Source organism: Ylistrum balloti, unplaced genomic scaffold (genome assembly GCF_031769215.1).
Source record: "Ylistrum balloti isolate Yb309-2 unplaced genomic scaffold, AGI_CSIRO_Ybal_v1 Utg370444, whole genome shotgun sequence".
NCBI lineage: Eukaryota > Metazoa > Mollusca > Bivalvia > Pectinida > Pectinidae > Ylistrum > Ylistrum balloti.
This window is the reverse complement of record NW_026782296.1, coordinates 419,549-442,594: the sequence shown is the minus strand read 5'-3', so window position 1 is coordinate 442,594 and position 23,046 is coordinate 419,549. Positions and strand designations below refer to the sequence as shown.

The 23,046-nt window shown below is 34.2% G+C and overlaps 1 protein-coding gene across 1 annotated transcript in view; it reads right to left on the bottom strand.

The window, feature by feature from the left end:
• Positions 1-8,119: 8,119 nt before the first annotated feature.
• LOC132554798 (acyl-CoA-binding domain-containing protein 6-like) overlaps positions 8,120-23,046 on the bottom strand; it is a 21,095-nt gene continuing 6,168 nt past the window's right edge. The window contains exons 3-8 of the mRNA XM_060219110.1: positions 16,016-16,080; positions 15,710-15,806; positions 12,349-12,552; positions 11,361-11,450; positions 10,136-10,166; positions 8,120-9,261 (exon numbers count right to left, since the gene is read on the bottom strand). Of these exons, the coding sequence (XP_060075093.1) occupies positions 9,119-9,261; positions 10,136-10,166; positions 11,361-11,450; positions 12,349-12,552; positions 15,710-15,806; positions 16,016-16,080 (630 nt within the window). The 3' untranslated portion in view covers positions 8,120-9,118. The remainder of the gene's footprint in view (positions 9,262-10,135; positions 10,167-11,360; positions 11,451-12,348; positions 12,553-15,709; positions 15,807-16,015; positions 16,081-23,046) is intronic.

The following is a 23,046-nucleotide window of genomic DNA, read 5'->3' as shown; positions in this document are numbered from 1 at the left end:
TATGTTCCGTGTGTATTGATTTTGATGAATCCGTTTTTATAACGTTTATGTAAACATTTACAGATATTTCCAGGGAATACTGATAGGGATACAGTAGTCACGAATTATCTCCCTTCCCCTGTAACGATGAAATACATTCGGATCGTTCCTCAGTCGTGGCACAGTAGTGTATGCTTACGAATAGACGTTCTAGGATATGATGCGACTGCTGCTAGTGGTAAGACGTATTTGCACGTGCATTTGTTTTTTTTATTATTATTTTCAAACAGTCCGTCTTTACGTCAAGGTTGTGATTATCTTACCCTGCCAGATAAGTTTCTAGTTTGTATTTTTGTGTTTCAAACCTCTTACATATGCTTGGTGTATTACTGTCATATATCTGTAAGTTATATTGTAATAGCATGTATAACTTATCAATAGATTTGCATTTAATGGGACTTTTCTCGCAGTTTTGGATGACAGCTGACGGGTGGAATAGAACAGCTGTATACTTTTCAACTCTTTTTTTTAAAAATGTTTTGTTCTTGTACAAGGGGAAGAAGGTCAGACTTTCAGGACAAGTTAGCGTCTCTAGCTTCATCGACGACGTCATTTAAATTTAGGTTAATCCAAGTAAGTAGTTTCACAACAACGGAACCACAAGGCAAACCAACGGCCATCACACACGCCAGACGTTGTATCGTATGGAAATGGAAAAGTTCCAAATGAGATCATTATGACGACTTTAAATCTTCATCAGTCTAAGATAGTCTTTCCAATGTCGTGCATCTTGCACAAAAATCGTGATATCAAGAACCCTTGAACATCGAATTAACTACGACATGTAAACACCATAAGCTGGGGATGCTGGCATGTTGCTGTCTAGAAAAGGAAAACTTACGATAGGGAAATTAAAACCTTCACCCTGATGCAGGGTCTTTGTGACCTATTTTGATAAGGTCTAATATAAATTCGGCCTGGTATGAAAAGAAAAGCAGGTCACCCATGACCAGAACAGTTTGTTCCAATAGGTATGCCAATAGCCTCTTGCAATATCTTACCCTCGTATTCGGCAGAGATATTGTCAGTCAGAAGAAATTTTCCGTCTCGCGTGCCGATGGCTGATAGCGGAATTTACAACTACATATTGCTATACAATCACCTAAAATCAAAGAAATATATTTTCTTCGTTAAGTGTTTCTTGTGCAGTCTTATTTTATTTGGTATCTAACCAGCACATTTAGCTATGCCTTGAACATTTAGCTGTCAAAAGACAGCGAGATATGAAATAATACCAAATATGGTGGTAGATCAATCCATGACGACCTTCAAGTATCCACAACATATGATACATGACTCAAAAAAGTTAGTTTAAATTCGAACAATTTTGTTGTTTTCCCTACACAGAATTTGTACCAGGCAACACATCGAGGAACAGCACATATTGGGGACACGCTGGGATAGGGACAGGGGGTGTTCCCACGACAAATATTGCCGTCAATACCACGACGAGAAGTAGTGTAGAGTGCGTCATCCTTTGTACCGCAACAGAACAGTGTCTGATTGTCTCTTTCGAAAAGGCAACAAGGTTGTGTGTCGGCTATGAAATAACTTATGTGATCGAATATTTCACACCGAACAACCCCAATGTGACGTCGCCTGATGATTACAACGCCCTATATTTTAATTACGGTACATTTCTACTGTATAATAAAAAAAGATACTAAACGCATATCGGGAAAATCATGCTTTAGAAACATATTTTACCAATAATACCTTAAGGGAACGTTTGGGTTGGCAATAAGATCTCCTAATAAGTTATATGACAAAACCATATTTCCAGGCTTTTCAAATCATGCAGTATCTTTTCTGTTTACGCAAAGACAATTGTTACGTGGCAGCTCCAGAAGCCGTCACAGTTTACCTCCGTAGAAATATGTGAAGGATTGGAGAACAAACCTTTTTAGTACAAAAATAGGGTTATTGCTGATTTGAATAATACATTCCTTTTGTATAAACGATATATTAGTCGATTCGTTTCATCAATTAATTAATTAATACTTACAGATTATGCGGAGAGCCTTGGATTCACCTCCGTGTTACCATCTGGTGTATCCTTCAGGATATCAGTGACGCGCAAGACACAAACGGAAGCGGAAACGGAATGCCAAAGCTTGAACGCCATTCTTATGACCTTCACCTACGCTTCTCAAATTTCTGAATTAAAGAACTTTATTTCAGTGTCACCAACCTATGGTTAGTTTAGAAACCATCATTTTGCACGATCATTCACAGATGTGTTTTTCCACAATCATTATGAAAAATAAAACTCCCCCTTGATTGTTCTCTGATAGTTATATACCCAGACAGTTAAGCACATAAGAGGAAATGTTTAGCTTGGTTTGGGAAAATTAACAGCAAACCATAGAGCAGTCAAAATCAATTTATTGTAAAAGAATTCAAAGGAGGTAATAGAGCATGCCGTAATTTAAAAACTGTTAATTGTGATTCTTCTTGAGTCTAATGCTTATCATCCTTAACCATCTCAAACCATTGCTGAATCAAATAAGATTTAAGAGCTCTCGCCCGCTCTATTCGAATGCGAATTAGATATAGAACAGCCAAAATAAATTGATTAATTTGCTTAATCACGTACATCTGGACCTAAAATTGATGACATTTTCAATGCTATCAGCTAATGCTTGGTTTGTAGATAATGAAATGTGTAACACGTAGATCTGCAATCATAAACAAGTCGATCTTTGATTTGTGACGTATTGATTGGCAAGTGTAAATAAGTTTCCCTGCAATGTTCTCGGGATATATGATAAGACAACGTATTGACTCAGTGGGTCGGTATTATGGTGCTTTACCGAGAAGCATGACTCAGTGGGTCGGTATTATGGTGCTTTACCGAGAAACATGACTAAATGAATTGGTATTTTGGTGCTTTACCGAGAAGCATGACTCAGTGGGTCGGTATTATGGTGCTTTACCGAGAAACACGACTCAATGAATTGGTATAATGGTGCTTTACCGAGAAACACGACTCAATGAATTGGTATAATGGTCCTTTACCGAGAAATTGGTATTATAGTGTTTTACCGTGTAACATGTCTAATTGGATCTTTACTTGTGAGATATTGATGTCGCTATTTGGACATCATAGGAGTTGTATGCTGATATGAAATGATCTTTTCCATTTAATTGTCACCACTTAGAGATATTTGTTTTTGTATATAACCACACTGTCATGCTTTCTTCATATCTATGTGTCGATATACGGAAACCATCATTATTTCTGCACGAAATGTTGCCACTGGACTGTAACGAATTGAATGTATCAGAAATATTAATTTTGTTCGCATTTTAATTTAGGTATTTAGGATACTTATATTGTAAGGAATGGTACCAAACACCTTTTTCACATAGGTAAGTCTTCAAACTTGCCATCTTTAAAGTACAACACACGCAGTCTTTAATTAACATGTAGTAATTATGTTTATTTTACAGTTAACGAGCCAGGGCTTTTTGTTTCCGGATTCTATGACGGAAGTAAATACATGGATTCAAAGGGAGCAGGCATTCCTAATTTGTTTTGGGGTAATGGTCAACCAGATTTCTCTTCCCAGTGTGTGGTCCTAACGCCTCAAGGCGAACTGTCCACCCGGAACTGTGCAGATACGTTATTTTTCATTTGTAGTCTGTTGTGAATCAAACATGTGCGCATTACCAAATTTACATTCTTATTTTTCTATAACGAACAATTCTTTTATAATCTAAAATATTTCTAACCGAGGGAGGAGGCAGGACATTATATGATTAACAGATTCCAACGTATAACAACGCTAAATGTAGCTCAACCTTGAGGGTATGACCTATGACGTCATACATGTTTTAATGTTGTTTGGTTTGTTTTATCACATTATTGATCTTTGAAGAATAAATGATCCACTGCTGAAATGACTTTTTATCATATATCAAAATATAGTTGATACCGCTCTACGACGGTGACATCGAGTCGGTACATACGTTAAGCTAAGTGGAATACGTCATATGTTGAATATTACTTATAAACCGTGTGCAAGAAGTCTGACCAAATAACCAGAAAAATACCGACTGTTTGTGCTGCAAAGCCCATATCTATTCCAGAATCTCAGACATATACGATGTAATACCGATTCATAAAAAATGTTGACGTCATTTTATTGCTAAACAACGCCAACACTAGTTTTAGCTGGTATTCATGAACAATAAGAATTCTAATTGGATAAAAGAAAAAGAAAAACAAGTAAAAACAACTTTTCCCTATATGAACCTGTTTTTATAGAACAGGAAATGTAATGTGTTACCAGGTGCTGAATTACGTTGTTAGGGAACTCGTAAAAAGTTCAAGTTGCGGGTATTTCTTTCATTTACAGCCCTTTGTCGAGTATCATGCAAAAATAATTCGACACAACTTATATATATATATATATAGGTAAGTTGTTTGATTTCCAAATGAAAAACGTTAAACCTCTCATAACTTCTTTAGCAACGGACAAACATTAAAATTGTTGACGCCGTGAACCGTAATCACGTCATCAAATACGCCATAATAGAGTATTCAGTTCGTCATTTAAGCTTTTATAAGAACGTGTCTTCTGCAATTCATAGACAATATACATCATGTAAAGCAAGGTTTTATCAACGGAATCGCAAGTGAAACTAACCAGCATCGATCACATACAAATTCCTATCGCAAATCACAAACAAATTCATCTCGCAAATCACATACAAATTCCTATCGCAAATCATATACAAAGTTAGGATAATGTGCATTTAAATTCAAAATAGGGGAATTTAGCTTGATTTTGCTGTATATGGATGAAATGAGCCAAACAGATACTGCACGTCTGAGAAACGTAAGACTACTATATCATTGTTTTTACTCATATCTGCAAAGGGTGAACAATGTATCTGTTGTTATTCATGTGTGGGAAGGGTAAACAATGTATCTGTTGTTACTGGTGTGTGAAAAGGGTAAACAATGTATCTGTTGTTACTGGTGTGTGGGAAGGGTAAACAATGTATCTGTTGTTACTGGTGTGTGAAAAGGGTAAACAATGTATCTGTTGTTACTGGTGTGTGGGAAGGGTAAACAATGTATCTGTTTTTACTGATGTGTGAGAAGGGTAAACAATGTATATGTTGTTACTGATGTGTGGGAAGGGCAAACAATGTATCTGTTGTTACTGATGTGTGGGAAGGGTAAACAATGTATATGTTGTTACTGATGTGTGGGATATGACTGATGTGTGGGAAGGGCAAACAATGTATCTGTTGTTACTGATGTGTGGGAAGGGTAAACAATGTATCTGTTGTTACTGGTGTGTGGGAAGGGTAAACAATGTATCTGTTGTTACTGATGTGTGGGAAGGGTAAACAATGTATATGTTGTTACTGGTGTGTGGGAAGGGCAAACAATGTATCTGTTTTTACTGATGTGTGGGAAGGGTAAACAATGTATATGTTGTTACTGGTGTGTGGGAAGGGCAAACAATGTATCTAATGTTACTGGTGTGTGGGAAGGGAAAACAATGTATCTGTTGTTACTGGTGTGTGGGAAGGGTAAACAATGTATCTGTTGTTATTGATGTGTGGGAAGGGTAAACAATGTATATGTTGTACTGGTGTGTGGGAAGGGCAAACAATGTATCTGTTTTTACTGATGTGTGGGAAGGGTAAACAATGTATCTGTTGTTACTGATGTGTGGGAAGGGTAAACAATGTATCTGTTGTTACTGATGTGTGGGAAGGGTAAACAATGTATATGTTGTTACTGGTGTGTGGGAAGGGCAAACAATGTATCTGTTATTACTGGTTTGTGGGAAGGGTAAACAATGTATCTGTGGTTACTGGTGTGTGGGAAGGGTAAACAATGTATCTAATGTTACTGGTGTGTGGGAAGGGTAAACAATGTATCTGTTGTTACTCATGTCTGGGGAGGGCAAACAATGTATCTGTTGTTACCGATGTGTGGGAAGGGTAAACAATGTATATGTTGTTATTGGTGTGTGGGAAGGGTAAACAATGTATCTGTTGTTACTGGTGTGTGGGATAGGTAAACAATGTATCTAATGTTACTGGTGTGTGGGAAGGGTAAACAATGTATCTGTTGTTACTCATGTCTGGGGAGGGCAAACAATGTATCTGTTGTTACTGATGTGTGGGAAGGGTAAACAATGTATATGTTTTTGTTACTGGCGTGTGGGAAGGGCAAACAATGTATCTAATGTTACTGGTGTGTGGGAAGGGAAAACAATGTATCTGTTGTTACTGGTGTGTGGGAAGGGTAAACAATGTATCTGTTGTTACTCGTGTGTGGGAAGGGTAAACAATGTATTAATCATTTAAAATACTGATAAAGCTTCTCTTTAAACATGAGACAGAAAATCCATTAATTTTTTTTATAATATGTTTTGACAAAATAGAAAAGAATATTAATAATGAAATCCATATAATATTGTAAATAATTTGTTTATTGTTCAAGATTTGAATAGAAGGCTATCAAAGATCTGTCATCTACAATATTAGTTCAATAAATTCATTTTTAAGTCCAGATGAAAATCAAGTTTGTAGCAGTCTGTTTTATTTTGTGGAGATTGAGGATAATGTAATATGTGAAATGTTATTCAAAACATATCCTTGTCCAGGTGCCTTTATAAGTATAATGTGATCGGCACTAGCTTTTTGTTTAATACCAGACTTTGGAATTATATGATTGAGCAATATATAAGTAATGTTTTGTAGGCATCACATTCATTGACCTACAGGGAAAAGATTCTGAAGTCAGTAGTTTCTCTTACTCATTTAAGCCTTTACATGTAACCATGATGCCAACAATCATGATATTGAGTCTGTAGCATACTGAGATGAAGGGAGACTTTTTCACAAAGATAAAATCAAAGTTCTCAAAAATCTTGTATGAATTATCACTTAACAGAAGGTTACATTTGACCAGTAGCATGCCATAATGGTGGACTGCAAAGTCTGTTCAAATAAATGACCCTAATCCACATTCTTGGTCAGAGAAATTAGCTAATTGTGAAGAAGATATAAGATATTGAAATTCCAATAATGTCATCTTTTATAAGCTGTAGATCAGGTGAGCAACATATGTCCACATGGCAAATTGCTGGTCTATTTTCCTTCATTATCCATTTTTCAAAAAAGCAAGATGGTCATCTGACAATCAATGTATGGACAGACGGAACATAGAAAAAGCAATAAGAATAGCCCATCACTTGCTGATGGTGGTCTAACAAATCTGATGAATTCAAATTTTGAATATTCCTAGAAAGTATCATAAACATAAATGGTAAGTTTTGTTCTTAAATTAGTTGCACAATCATGCTATGAAATAGCTACTGTTGCTACCATGTTAAAGTTTTGACCAGGCTTGAAAACAATAATATATCATCTGTTTCCTTTCCCTTAACAAACTCAAATATTTTTCTTGATAGTATGAATGAAACTAGAGAGGCAGTAACGAATAGTCATTCAAAATGTGTTATGTTGGATTTTGGACCAAACTGAAAAATGAGATTTGGTTAGAATTATCTCAGGATCAATTCATGCACATTTAATATGACTGCCACTCTCCAATATGTGATGTTCAAAAACAAATTTGGTTGAAATCCATTAAAGCATTAAAGAAGTGTAGCATTTTATTGCAAAATATTGTATTTCCCTTTTAGGGCCTTGCAACCCAAGAGGTCAAATAAACGTTCTGAATAATTTGCCCCGCTAATAATGTTTCAGACCAAATTATGTGAAATCCCTTCAAGCATCAAGGGAGAGTTCGGTTTTGAAAACAAAATATTGTCTAACTTCCACTTTTGGCGCCCTGCTCCCATGTGCTTAGGGGTTAAATCAACTTTCTAAGTTGAAGAAATAATTTTCCATTCCTAATGTTGTTTCTGACCAGATGGGATTGAAATCCACCCACGCGCTATGCAGTACTGTTTTAAAGGAAAAGTTTATGGATGGCGGAAATGCACAGTACATAACAACAGAAAAGCACAATGGAAATACACAAACAAATGTAGGTCATTTTGACCCTTTGGGTCAAATAACCTAAAAATAAAGTTTCAACACCTTTTCTATTCACTTCTGAGATTTATTTCATATTAAACATCAGACTAAAATCAATCCATGTTCTCTGAACCATATTTCACTCAGTAAATCAGATAACACCCACAACATCCGACGATTTCAACTTTAAATTAGCAAACCAATTATCTGGCACAGTGATGAATTAAAATGATAAGAGATAGTATAAAATAGTGTAATATATTTAAACACACACAACCAAAACCTTCATTAACAATTTGTAATCATCCTTTCAAAATATTTGTACATCATTTAAATGCACTTTCTTATTCTGGTACATATCAAACATGGTATGCTGTAAAACCAACTTGAAATGGATGTGACCCATAAAAAGTACTTAAATGTAGGAATCTGTTCACACAAATATGAAATTCTAAGTCCTGTCTGCACTGCTCTGAGATCCATTTTGATATTGATTTTCACCAAACTTTTTTTCTGTTTAAAATCATGTATTGTCCGAAAGTATGATGATAAGAAAAATATGCAGTTTGTGTCACACAAGTGTTTTTTTCTTTCATAATGAAATCGACGGTAATGTATAAATAATGCCCATAAACTTAAAATAAACTATGTGACTATAAATGATGCTAATTACACTCTTATCTAATGTGCTTGTATAGATCTTTCACATCTATACAATATGTGTACTGCATATTGTCATAAAGAGAAGGTTTTTGATGGGAATGCCTCCAATCCAAAATTTCTGTTGACATAAAAGAGACACAGAAGTATGCTGAAATCAGTCTTTTTTACCAATGAACAGTTATTACAACAAGCACAGTGATAATATGATATTAATGTTAAAAAGACGCATTAGGAGAATTATATTATTGTAAAAGAGGCTATCATATTTGTTTTTCTGTCAAATCTATCCATCACATCTTTCTTTTTGTATTTCAATTTCACTCAATGATGTTCCAACACAGAAACAAATAGGACCGCTGATATTGAACCAAGGAATGTTTAAGAAATCATCCATCCATGATCAGATGTATTTTTCAAATAACTCTTTTATTTCTATAGATGTGTCTAGTTCTGCAGGATTTAAGCCATCACAGTCTTTTAGGGACAAACTGGCTCCATTGTGTAACAACTGTCGTACAACTTCTTTCTGCTCACAACACACAGCTACCAAACAAAACAAATGGTATATCAGGTTAAGCTACACAGGACTTTATATTCTTAAATCAATCAGAATCATCAATTATGAGATACCATGATTCAAGCAATTCTGATCCAAACACAAAACTGTCAAGCCATACTTCACAATTACCAATGTGAAACTGAAACTCAACATTCTTTAATCACCATACCTGGTAAGTGATATAATGGTGGTTGTACACTGTGTATCTTCTATTCATTTTGTCTATAACTACAATTTTATATCTAAATCAGTGAGATCAACCATACAAACTTCAAAACAAACAACACAAATTGTGTGTTTGATATTGCTTAGAATATTCAGAATTATATCAACTGACGTGGAAAAATTATTTATTTCAAAATCATTTCATTCTAATGAAATGGAGCCCTTTGACCTTGAATGATGTACATTAAAATGTAGTGTAGAGTCTGATGTTTCAATACAATAGTGTGAATATTAATGTATTTTGTTCAGGGATTCATGAGATACAATTTATTTGATACACATGATGTTACATTTTATTTTCAAAGTTGTAAATTGTTACCTTCGAAACTTTAACCTTGAAAAATGAACACGATAATAAATCTAACTATATGTAGAAATTTGATGTTTTGATACCATGGTGTAAATATTATGCCTTGCTAAATTTTAGATAGCCACATGTTTCTTCTGATAGCACATGTACTTCAGAGATAAATCAGTTAGCTAAACATTGAGCTAAAAGAAAACCTTTGAATGATTAATTTACAATGTTCAACTAGAATACTGACATGTCAGAAAGTATACCGACTAATCTCTTGAATTAATTGAAACTGGGGACTGGAGGGGAGTATGGCAAAGGATAAAAGTCATATTTACCAAAATGAAGTGGTGTCTGCTGCTCAAGGTCCTGAAAACAAAACATTAATCATATAAATGAGAGTGTAATTCAAATCCTTGGTAAACTAAAGAAGGGAAAGAACTGCTCCACTGCAATTAGTTCCCTATCAAATGTATATATTACTGGCAGAGGGGAGGATGACATGTTTGCACTGTACATGTCATCCTTCTGTCAGTCAATCTGTTTGACCAATAAGGCCTGTACTGTATCTTCTAAAACCATAATTTAACCTGGTGTAATCAAATGCATAACCAACTGCCATGTCATCACTAGATTTCAGAACATTGACATAAAACAAGGCCAGTGCACACAACAATGGTAATATCTCAAAATAGTTTGGCTATTCAATAGGAACAAAAATAGATAATCTGGTTTTGAGTTAATTGTTTTTTAATTCCACAGAAAATTTCAAACTGTCCATGTTAAGCTCTGTCTAAAACATTTCCAATGTCTAATACAGATTCAAGGAAAAGTCTTGCTCAGAATAGGTCATGATATTCAATAGGAACAAAAATAGATAATCTGATTTTTTGTTTGACAGAAAATTCCAAAGTTGTCCATTTTCAGCTCTATCTAAAACATTTCAATCTAGACCATTTTATCTAGACCATTTTAACAAGATAGGACAAGTAATAAAAGCTATTTTTCCCATATCAGTGCTCTATATGTGATATGTAACATAAGATCATTTTTCCCTGTAACAGATGATTCCGACTCGTTTTTCCATGATTTCAGAAACTGTTCACCATTTGATTTACATTTAAGGACTACAATACCACTTTAGGACTGACTATTTGGTAGAATTTGCTGGGTGATATTTTTCATCTCATTCCTTGGCTCTTGAAAATGAAGTAATTTATTGGCACAACACCAACATTCTTTCAGCAAAACTATCTAACAAGTTTCAGGCAGTCTGTTGCAGTGAACATTGTTGGAAGATAACCTTAAAAATGGATGAAAGCCATTTAAAAAATGATGACATCCCTTCAAATTACCATGTTACACTATGCATGTGCCATTCATGATATGTCTATATCATTATGTCAGAAGAAAATGCTGAAATATTGAGGACAACACATCATGGCATAATGTCAGATATTTTGTGACAAGTAATCTTACTATGTAGGGTTACAAAAAATGATGACATTGCTATTTTGTAAGTCCTCAGGATAAGCCAAATATAATACATGTGTCCTATTTTACCTGTGCATTAATATCGGCTTTTAGTTTAATTAGGACTTCCACCATCTCTGATAAACCACGGTCACACGCCCAGTGGAGAAGGGTCATTCCCTGAAACAAGTGATTTACCTATAACCAAAGAACTGAATACCAGGCTATGAAGACAGTGCAAAATGATTCTGATGATATGAATACAGGAGACATAATATAATAAGCAATGGTACATTATTTATTCAACAGCTGAATGATAATCAGCTGATCGTTGATAACTGATGAGGACATGGGCTGTATATACTTGTTGATGATTTTCTACAAATAACTGTGATCTTGATCTTGAGACAAATTCATCTGAGATTAATTCTCATCCATGACTTTTTTAACAAAGTTGATCAAATTTCCTACAGAAATGAAGTCAGAAGGGAGAAATTGTTCATGATTTTCTAGATTTAGTAACAATGTTCTCGAATTTGACTTCAGAACCCTGAGGACACAAAGTAATCTTCGGATTTAATTTTCATACATGATATGTACAAAATGTACTACATGTATTAATAGTACAGATAACAGTGACCTTGACCTTGAACCTCTGAATGATAATCATATCCTTGGTGCTATCATAGGTGAACTTTGCATAAAGTTAGAGCAAATAGTACATATTACAGTGACCATGACCTTAGACTTCTGAAACATTAAACATGTCTTAGGTAACTGACCAATGTATAATGTTTTATCAAACCCCCTAAGAAATAAAGTTGCTAGAATAATGAGAGTAAAACTGTGTGGGACAGACGTGCATACCACAGTATGACCTTTATAACATTATTTGTGTCTAAAAAGAGAGGAATACAGGGTAATGTCCTGGTACATACACACAGTAAAAGACTGCCTATTAATATAAAAAAGAGACTTTCTTGAATATCAAATTTTCACACAATTACATACACATGAAAGCTATTTATCAGCTGAAAAAATATGTACAAACATCAAATGTATGCTAACAAAAACTTACTGATTCATCTGTGATGTTAACTTCATTACCATCACAACCTGACAGGATATTCTCAACTTGTAGTGTATTTCCATCCTTACACCAGTCAAACAGAGTTTTATTTTCATCTGCTATCTCTGTGTCAGTGTTAGACATAGTACTGACAGACACCCAGCATCTGCCCACAGAGTCACCACCTCCATCACTGCAGTCAATCTTATTTATCTACAAAATTCAATGTTCTTTATAAGTCCAATGGAAAACACACACTGTGAATATTGAAAAATTATATGTATATTCAAATGTAAAGAGAGTGATATGTCCTGTAAAGTCAAGCAAAAAGTGAAAAAAAATTGAAATTACATTACCATTTGACATATGTTTTAGAGAGAAGATTTCAGTTAAACTTCCTTACAATCAATAAGCCTAGGATTGATACAAATTTCTGTTAAAAAATCCTCAAATTTAACTCCACTTTTTTATTTTGAAGTTTGAATGTGAATTCTCTGCAGACAACATAACACCATCTTTGTTTGGAATTCTTGTATCTATAGCGAAATTTCCGTAAGTGTCTCTAGCCTCTCTTTAAAAGTGAAGAAAAGATTATGAATCATCCTTGATTCTCCAGGGATTATGCTCTCTGCACCCCTAGAATATTTCATGGCAGAAATGAAGGTTCCATTCGCAACATCTTGACGAAAAGACTAGCTTGATCCTTTGACAGACAACAAACAAATATCAAGGTCACATAACTGTTCGTTGTACTGGCTTTCAAGTTGGGTGCTGCCCCTTTGTAATCATCAAAGGAATGTATCAGTATGTGATTGGTCATTCCTTTTCCTCCTGAAATCAGCTCTAGACCAATCAAATTACTTTGCTTGTGCCTTCAACTTTGCCATGAAATGTTCCATGGGTGCAGAGAGTTATAATGAGTGTAATCCCTGGAGCATCAAGGATGGTATAAATAGGTCAACATGTAAATGTAACATGCATGATAAGCATACAATTTGTGCAGGTGTGAATGCAGAGGCTATGAAGGTATCAATCAATAATTAAAAGGCCACGCTTGAATGATTCTATTGGTAATTCTTTATACAGTGTACTCGGTACAGCAAAAAACATTTACTCCTGTTTTGAAACTCCACTATTATATGTCAATGTGACACTGCTGTATACTTCACATCTCTTACAATGAAGAAGATGCCAATGGGCCTTACCAGTCATCTGACAATCAAATCATTCATTTAAGAAATTACTGCCCTTTCGAGGTAATGATTCCAATGAAATTTTGTTGAAATTGACATTGGCATTTAGAAATAATAGTTTTGGAAAGCAAATTTCAGCTAAATCCTCCATTAAGGGTCCAGCCTCCCAGTCCCATAAAGTCAATTTTCTTAACTCACGACATGAAAAAAATCTCTTCTCAAGTTATGAGTCAGACTGAATTTGAATGAAATCTGTTCATGTATCAAGAAAGAGTAGTTTCAAAGTAAACTCTAACAAAATTAATTTTTTGGGGCTCCTCTCCTCTGTTGCTAGGGATCAAATCAATTTTCTAAAGATATGAATTAATTGTCCTTTCCAGGTAATGACTTGTACTAAATTTGGTTAAAATCCTAGTGTTTTAAAGCATGCCTTTAACTAAATGAGTCCTGTCATCCCACCCACCTGCCCTAGAATAAACTTTCTGAATTCAGAAATGATTGCTCATGCCTAATGATATTTCAGACCAAAATTTGGTTGAAATCAGAAATATTTACACACAGAGGATGAAACATGATGGCTATAGGTAATCTTGACCTATTGGGACTAATGACCTAAAAAGTGTGGGTTATGAATCACTGGTCACTACAGTCCACTGAATATCTAACCCCCTTTCATGGGCAATCATGATTGCCTGACCATGAAAGAGGCTGTGCGCAGTAGTCTGCATTAACAAACCTGAAAAAAAGGGATGATTATCAATAACTTAGTAATGATCAGGTTAATGATATATAAAAGGGTCAATTATGTATGTACATTTATAACTTATTCATGATTATGATTTCTTGATTTTCACATATTTCACACACTTCGTAGCATAATCAATTAAAAAATTTCTTTATAACACGCATGTAAAACACACTCTTTCTCTTTTCTGGGAAAAGAATATAATCTACAGGAGCAATTTCCTTGTTCCCCAATGACATGTTAAAACATATACCAGTCCTTGAAAGAAACACACAAGAAACATTTTAATCAAAATGTACTTATGGAGTGACAATATCTAATGTATGAAAATGCTTTTTGTATCCTGCATCTTAAACTACAGTTTATTTCAAACAGAATGTCAACTTAAAAATGTACAGTTTGTTGTTTTTCCCACTTTTCTTTAACATCAGAATAATTATTTTTCTCTTTGTATCTAATATTCTGTTCACAACACTGGTGCTTGATATTTCAAATTAATCAAGCCTTACACTTTCAAGTTTCCCTGATCCTCTCTGAATAATCTGTGTTAAAACATTCATATGTGAATTTTAAGCCAAAAACAAAAATCTACAAATCACCTTCACAGGAAAATAATTCTTGTGTCTATTATAATGAATAATGACAGGCTGATATCAATACTGGGCCAAGAGTTCCCTTGTACTGAAAAATTATTGCTCATACCGGTACAGGTAAGAACAACTTGGACCCAAGGGGAAACTAGATATCAAATTTGAGAAAGATCCATCTAATATTTCCAAGAACCAGTAATAACAAACTTCCATGGTCAAAATCCAAGATGGCTGCCTGTCAGCCATATTGTTTCTCTGATCAGGCCTAAATTCAAATTGTTTACGGATGGATCATGGTCTTAAGATGTAGGGCAGTTTGAACTGCCCACCATATGATGAAGGTGGGCTAAAAAGAAAGGCTTTGCTGTTAGAAGGAAAAGTACTGATTTTGAAAAGCTGCTGATGATGAAAAAGCTAGCAAAAATGCCGTTAATTTTGGAAGCAGGCACTTTCAGCGTGTTATGAAGAATCAGGAAAGTCTGATACACACATATGAAGCATCCTGTGTTTGTCCAGTCCATTAAAAGTTTTGCTCATGCCATCAGCGATATATTGAGAAAGCAACAATATTGCTAAAAAAACAAAAACAAAGAAAAAAACTCAAAACGGGTGAACATTTTGATGCATAAGCCTTTTCGGTAGACACAGAGATAAAAATGAAATAAATGAATGTACACATTTTGTTCAGACTTGTTTAAAATCAGACAAGTTAAAATACAGTACATATACATATATAACCTTTAGAAATATTGAAAATCCTGACATAAGTTAAAAGTATCAGGAATTATTTTTTCTGGTCATGATGTAAATAAGTTGTACTGTACAATAGTTTTCAGATTTACCTTTTCTTGCCACTCAGGCTCTATGTTTCCGAGGTAAGTGATGTATTGAAACATGGCTGCTTTCTTTGACATATCTCCCAACTTCTTCCATGCTTCCCTGGATAACCAGATGACAATGATATGTAATACAATGCATATAAGTTATCTAGTAAAAAGCAAAATAACTACATTTTTATCAAAAAATTTGGAACAGAAATTTCCAAAAACTGATGTGTTGGCATACTTGGCATTCAAAAACATCAATACTGTGAAGCCACTGTAAGTATGAAATGATAATTGAATCTAAACATATACATAACTAATTACCATTTCTGCTTTCCTTGGAAATCAAAAATTCCTGGCTTGCTTATATTGCATCTTCCCTCTGTGGCCTGGAATGTATAAATTACCCAAGTCAAGTTAGAAAATATTCAAGTTGTACATTGTAAATTTTTGAGAAAATACTGACCAATTATACTGACAAATGAAATTTGAGAATGAGAGATGGTAGCGAGTGTATCTTTGAGCATAACATCTTTCCAAACCCCTCCCTAACTGAAGCACAGGGATACATAATTTTCAAATTCTGAAAAACATTCTAAAATGATGGTCATATGACACATTTTGTCACCGGATGATTTTTTTTATGATCTAATCACCGATATTCTCATGAATCTAAGATAATTTGCCATGGCAAGCATTCTGACACTGGTCAAACAGAATGGCCATATTTCATGTTGAGGCAGGTTATCTGGCAGAAGAGAAATTCTTGATAATAACAAGGCCAAAATTATTGTTGCTTTGTCCAATGGAGAGAATGATGATGATAATCATGGTAAAATGTTCTGTTTAATTTTTCTTCTCCTTTCAATTCTAGGCCAGTTATATTTCAGAACATAGTACTGCTGAAAAAGTTGGTCGTTTCTGTACCATCTAATACACTCCATACATCACTGCTAATATGCTTCACATCGGTCAGTTGTCTGATGAAGGTGACAGTGTTTGTCATGAAAATGTCACATTTAAATGTTCTATTGGTTTTGTTAAAAGACCTTAACTTTTCTATTCTATAAGTAAGGAGTTTCTGAAAGTCATTACATATGATACAAGATATATAAGTCAAATTCTCAATGCACTGGATCAGCTACAATTACTACAACGTCCTAATGAAATAAAGCCAGCTGCCACATGGCATTGTCTCCTAACTTAATTGGAAAATTCTGTAATTAATGACAGGGACGAAACAAAGTATGCAACTCATCTTGACTTCTCAGAGAGGTTGACAAGAATGTGAAGTTTCATCCCTATGACTGGTTTAAAAGTAATGAAGCTGAAACATCTTCTTGTAGTATAACATATTGGTATATAGGATACCAGGAAAAATTCTTTATGTTTGAGAACTTGACCTTCTGTGGACAAATGTAAATTTGTTAAGAGATACATCTTCTAATAGTGGTTAACCACCATACAAAGTTTCATTGTTCTACTTTGACTATTTAGAAAGTTATGAAGTAAACATGAATGTGCTTTGAATACATGGACAGAGAAATCACTTTTGGATGTCCGCTGCTGGCAGGACTCTGATACAAGTACTGTCAACCTCCACAACTCTCTCATTGATTGTATTGAAGTCTATCCATGATGCGGCAACATGCCTGCTTCTTATTTTATCTATGTTAGCAAATAATTTTCTTTGCCGTTCAGAAAAAGACATGATGAATTTCAGGTATACAAGTAATCCCTATAAACAATGACTTTGACAGAAAATCCACATGGGGAAATACTTAGTCTTTTCAATCATGTATGTCTCTGAGTCTACCGCCAAATTTACTTGAAAGTGGTATAAGCTTTTACATTATCAATGGATGAAAGAAGCCAAATGATTGGCTAAGAACACATATGGGGCTCTTTTGAACAAATATTTTCCAGAAGTAACAATTCTCGGCAAAGCTTCAGGAAATTCTTATTCATTTTCATTAACATAACTTACAATTTTTTTCCCAAAAATTTTTTTAACAAAATATTTCCTTATCTGCAAGCAGAAGTATTATAATCTTTCCAAGGAAACACTTGTACAATCAATCCATCTTTAGTGAAAATATATTGAAGGTCCTTGACCAGCGTGGAGTGTACTACCACTGACAGATGTACGTAGTGTATGAGACAGTAAGGAATTTGACAACTTTTTTGGCTGTACATTAATAATATGATAGATTCGGGTCAGGATGTAGGTTGAGGCATTTGAAAAAGGCTTTAAATGTTTTTGTGTGTGGATCATCTGTCTAAATTGTTATTTACATTGATTGCTTGTGTACATATCCTTAATTCATCATGTCTTTCTCAGAATTATAAAAGATATTTATTTACTATCGTAGATCAATAAAACAAGTCATTGTGCAAAGGCATCAACATTAGACAGTGACAACTAATCTGAACTTGTCGATACGTTTCTTTCCAACAGAGATTAAAAATTATGTATCATTCCCTATAGAAGTATCCAGTAAAGGTAGGAGACCATACCATATGACATGATTTGATTTAGATATGATAATATCTAAAGTTGATTCCTTAGTTGAGAATATCAGCAACTGTCCTATCGTCTTTCAGTGTTGACATTCTGAAATTATCGAAAACTCACTTAAAGTGAAGAAAAAGGTGATCAGAATATGTCACAATTATTGTACTCTCAATTTCACATTTCAATCACATATTTTAGCAAATTGTTTCTCCAATGTTTATGTTGAACATCTACCTCAACTGGAAAGAAGATGACTGCCATAGCCAGCATCAGAAATTCAGGAGTATATTGGGGATAAGATCATGAAAATTATCAAAAAAAATATATGTTTCCTGTTTGTTGGCTGACCCTAATTTTTTACTGCATAACCTTTTTTGTTTTTTGTATTCAACATTTTGGCAAAAAAAACCCTACATTTTTGTTTGCAGGAGAATCCCAGGACTAGGGACACAAGTACCTGAGGCCGTTTAAAAACAAAATTATTACACAAAGAACAGTTCAATGGCCCAATTCTACATATAACCTGCCTGATCCTGTAAATCGTTTTCCGGTCTTGCGTGACACAATAAATATGGTTATTTAAAAATATTTTTATTCTTTCATTAAAAACAGTTTATAATGTTTAAAATAAATGCATAATCACCAAAATCACCATAATCTACAAGAACTGTGGATTGCCAATCTCTGTGTTGTATATACGTCAATGATTAGACAATGTACAGTGTAGGGGGTTGGACATACTCGTCTATCTCTAATACATGTGTACTGTGACAAAATCGTCATATGGCCAGGGCTACAAATGTATACTCAACCTGTTTGTATCTTGAATAGAAATATAGCAGCTTTTCGCTGTCGAAATTTCTGGAAAATTGTTTTATGTAATTACAAGCACATTCAAACAATTCCGTCCAATCGTCGTCAACATCGTCTGCCATTTTCTCCGAGATAATTCTAATTTCCAAAATGAAGCATAGAAAAAATGCGAGATATTAGTGGAATATGTTTTTTATTTGTTTTAAAAGTGTGCTGAATTTTGAACGTATACGTTCATTGGCATAAACATTAATTCACTGATTATATTAATTGTATTTGTTTCTTTATTGTAAAGAAAACGACGATTTTCATTTGCTTCGGGTTAAATACACATTTATGGCTCCGGATTTGTAGTTGCCTGGTAAACCTTTGTAAGACCAAGAATGTCAGACACATTGACATGCTTAACATTCACTGCTTTCACTTATAAATTGGCACGTACGTTGCTTTTTCATCTAAATCTGGACAGTACATTGATAGGAATGTTCTTGTGAATATTTGCTGACATCTCCTCAAAAACGGCGTGTATAAAATTTTCTCAGGGAACAGGAGGAATTCCTCGGCTAGGATGTCCTGAAATTCCTTGAGGAATTTTCATACAAGATATTTTCAAGGAGATATTAGCTGAGGAAAATCTGGGCTTGAGGAAATCTGAAATTGAGATATTTTATACGAGTGGGGCCTGTTCTGTTTTTTATGCAGCTTTAGCAATGACGTCAGTTGGCCGGTTATCCACCCTTGAATAAGTATTTGCCTCTAGTGTGCAACGATGCCCGAAAATCTCATACGTCTAATGGATCGGAATGTTACCCACTCAAATCCTATATTTATCGACTACTTTATCCTATTTCTAGTGTTATATCAAATGACCTATAAATATATATGGATGCTTTGTTATCTATTTTTTCTAATAGAAAAAGTTCAGATATGAATACCAATCATTGTAGATTTCATGAAAAGATCAAATAACAAATATAAAGTTCAGTACGACTGAGGAATCAGCTTGAGTTGCGCGGTCGTCTGCTAACTGATCAATTATCAGTGACCGCTGTATGAGGAGATCAGGTAGGGTAGTATGGTGAGATCAGAATTTACATCACGGCGTATGCAAAACATAGAGAATGAGATACACATTTATCATACAATGGGTTAGTTATTTCTTAATTGATTACCTTCAGGTAAATATTTCCCCACAGCCTGATACCATCTTCACAATGATTTTTTCCAATAGTATTTTTTATGTTCTTTTTTCCTTAGATCTTATACGTATTAATTCAAGAAATTAAAAGAAAAGAATCATAATGCATATATTACAGAATCGTCTAGACCTTGGAGTACTATTGTATCGACAAAATTCAACTAAAAAACAATCACGGCACAGGTTCACGTATTTTAGTTATAAGAATTCTACATTTTAATGACTGGTGCACTTAGTTAATTAACATGGTAAAGTAATATTTTCAATAAGGTGTTTATAGGTGTTAAAGATGTTGTCAGCCTTAGTAAAAAATAAATAGTAATATCTTGGTAAAATTATTGTCATACATTGGTTCTCTTTCCAATACATATCTGAAACCAGACATATATAACACGTGATATATACGTCTCTGCTGAAATCAAATGAAACAAAAAGCATTTCTTTTTTTTTCTTTACAAAATTAACGCATTTGACACCATATGATTTCTCGTATTTCCATATCTAAAAAAAGTCATATGCACGATTCAAAATATGATTTCCTGACGTAAGTAATTAAAACCGATATCTAGTTATTCCCAAAATTCCTGTAACATTCAAATGGAAAACGATGTAGTTTACAATATATCATAAGATTTGAGGTAGATTAAAAAGAATATTAGTTATGTTAAAAAATGTGTACGAACCTTTTCAATATCATTTGCCTTTGGTGATCCCAATTTCTATCATCCATCATTACAAATGATGCCAACACATCTATCAAACGGCGGAGTATATTCTCAATATTGAAGCTCACATTAATACATTTTGTAAACAGTGCAAACATGCAGTGCTTTTCTACCTTGATTAGAAAGCGGATGTCCATTAGGCGGATAGGAACAATTACTAAGGATATATAGGGGATGTCCATTAGGCGGATAGACACAATAACTAACTATATATAGGGGATGTCCATTAGGCGGATAGGAACAATTACTAAGGATATATAGGGGATGTCCATTAGATGAATAGGAACAATAATTAATGATATATTGGTGATGTCCATTTGACAGATAGGAACAATAACACAGGATATATAGGGGATGTCCATTAGACGGATAGGAACAATTACTAAGAATATATATGGGATGTCCATTAGGCAGATAGGAACAATTACTAAGGGTATTTAGGGGATGTCCATTAGACGGATAGGAACAATAACTAAGGATATATGGGGGATGTCCATTAGACGGATAGACACAATTATCAAGAATATATAGGGAATGTCCATTAGACGGATAGGAGCAATTACTAAGGATATATAGGGGATGTCCATTAGGCGGATAGGAACAATAACTAAGGATATATAGGGGATGTCCATTAGATGGATAGGAACAATTACTAAGGATATATAGGGGATGTCCATTAGATGCATAGGAACAATTACTAAGGATATATAGGGGATGTCCATTAGACAGATAGGAACAATTACTAAGGATATATAGGGGATGTCCATTAGGCGGATAGGAACAATTACTAAGGATATATAGGGGATGTCCATTAGACGGATGGGAACAATTACTAAGAATATATACGGGATGTCCATTAGGCGGATAGGAACAATTACTAAGGATATATTGGGGATGTCAATTAGGCGGATAGGAACAATAACTAAGGATATATTGGGGATGTCAATTAGACGGATAGGAACAATTACTAAGAATATAATAAAAGTTTTTGTTGGATTTCTAGCCTTCGCTATGACATCACAGTGCATTGGTGAAGCCATCATTAGCAATTGATGTCGTCATAGTACTGATGACATCAGCTGTTACCATGATGTCATAACATCAGACTTTATATATGTAGTATCAATCTGCTTTCCAGTTATCTAAATTCACTGAAGCACAAACTACCTGATTCAGTTTCAATTGCAACTTTATTCAAGTAAATTTAAGACTTATTGAGGTTTTAATTTTTCAAATTACCTCCCTTTCTTCCTGATTTGAGAGCAGAATAGGTCAAAACACACCATGCGGGAAAATCCACATTACTCGATAGCTATTCAAGATACACAGTAAAGCAATATATCGTTTTGTTCGTGTGATCATTTTCTAGACACTCAGAGGGATTTTAATGAAATCAAAAAAACAAATTGTGATGTATAATAGCACATTAAAAAAATTAATCTATTTAAAAGTGCTTTACTATGTTTGATTAAGTTTAATCCTTTCCATAATTGCTATAAATACATAAAAAAACACACTGAAACTTGTTCATAATGATTTTATTTTAATTTCATCAGGGGTGCATAAAGGGAGGTAATTTGGGTGCTCTTGTGGGTGAGAATTTCAGCTGTTTTCAAAAGGCTTGGTATCAGTTTGAAAACTGTTCTACAGTAGGTAACAGGTATAAAATAAGTCAGTAACAACCTTAGAATGTATTTGGCTGGATTATAGGGCAATTCCAATAGTTTAAGGTGTGGTATCCATGGTAAATAAGAAGGAAAGTGTGAGTTTTTGAATTTTGGATAAATTCTCTGCTTTGATGATTTTTACTCAATGATGTGTGTGTATTTCTCATAGATTGGGCATACAATCATGTTAATATTGTCATAAAATTACATTTCCATAGTTACTGCTGTAAAAAAGACTATTTTTCGAACAATATTGCAATGTCATAGGGTTTCTAATATTACACTTGAAGAAGGGTGGGGGCAGTAAGCATAGGTGTTTGTGATGTCATACACATGACATTTAAGATTATCTTATGTCATATCACTGTTAATTACTTTCAAGAAATGTGTCAGATGCTAATTTGAAGTTTTTGTTTAAAAAAACTAATTGTGATGTA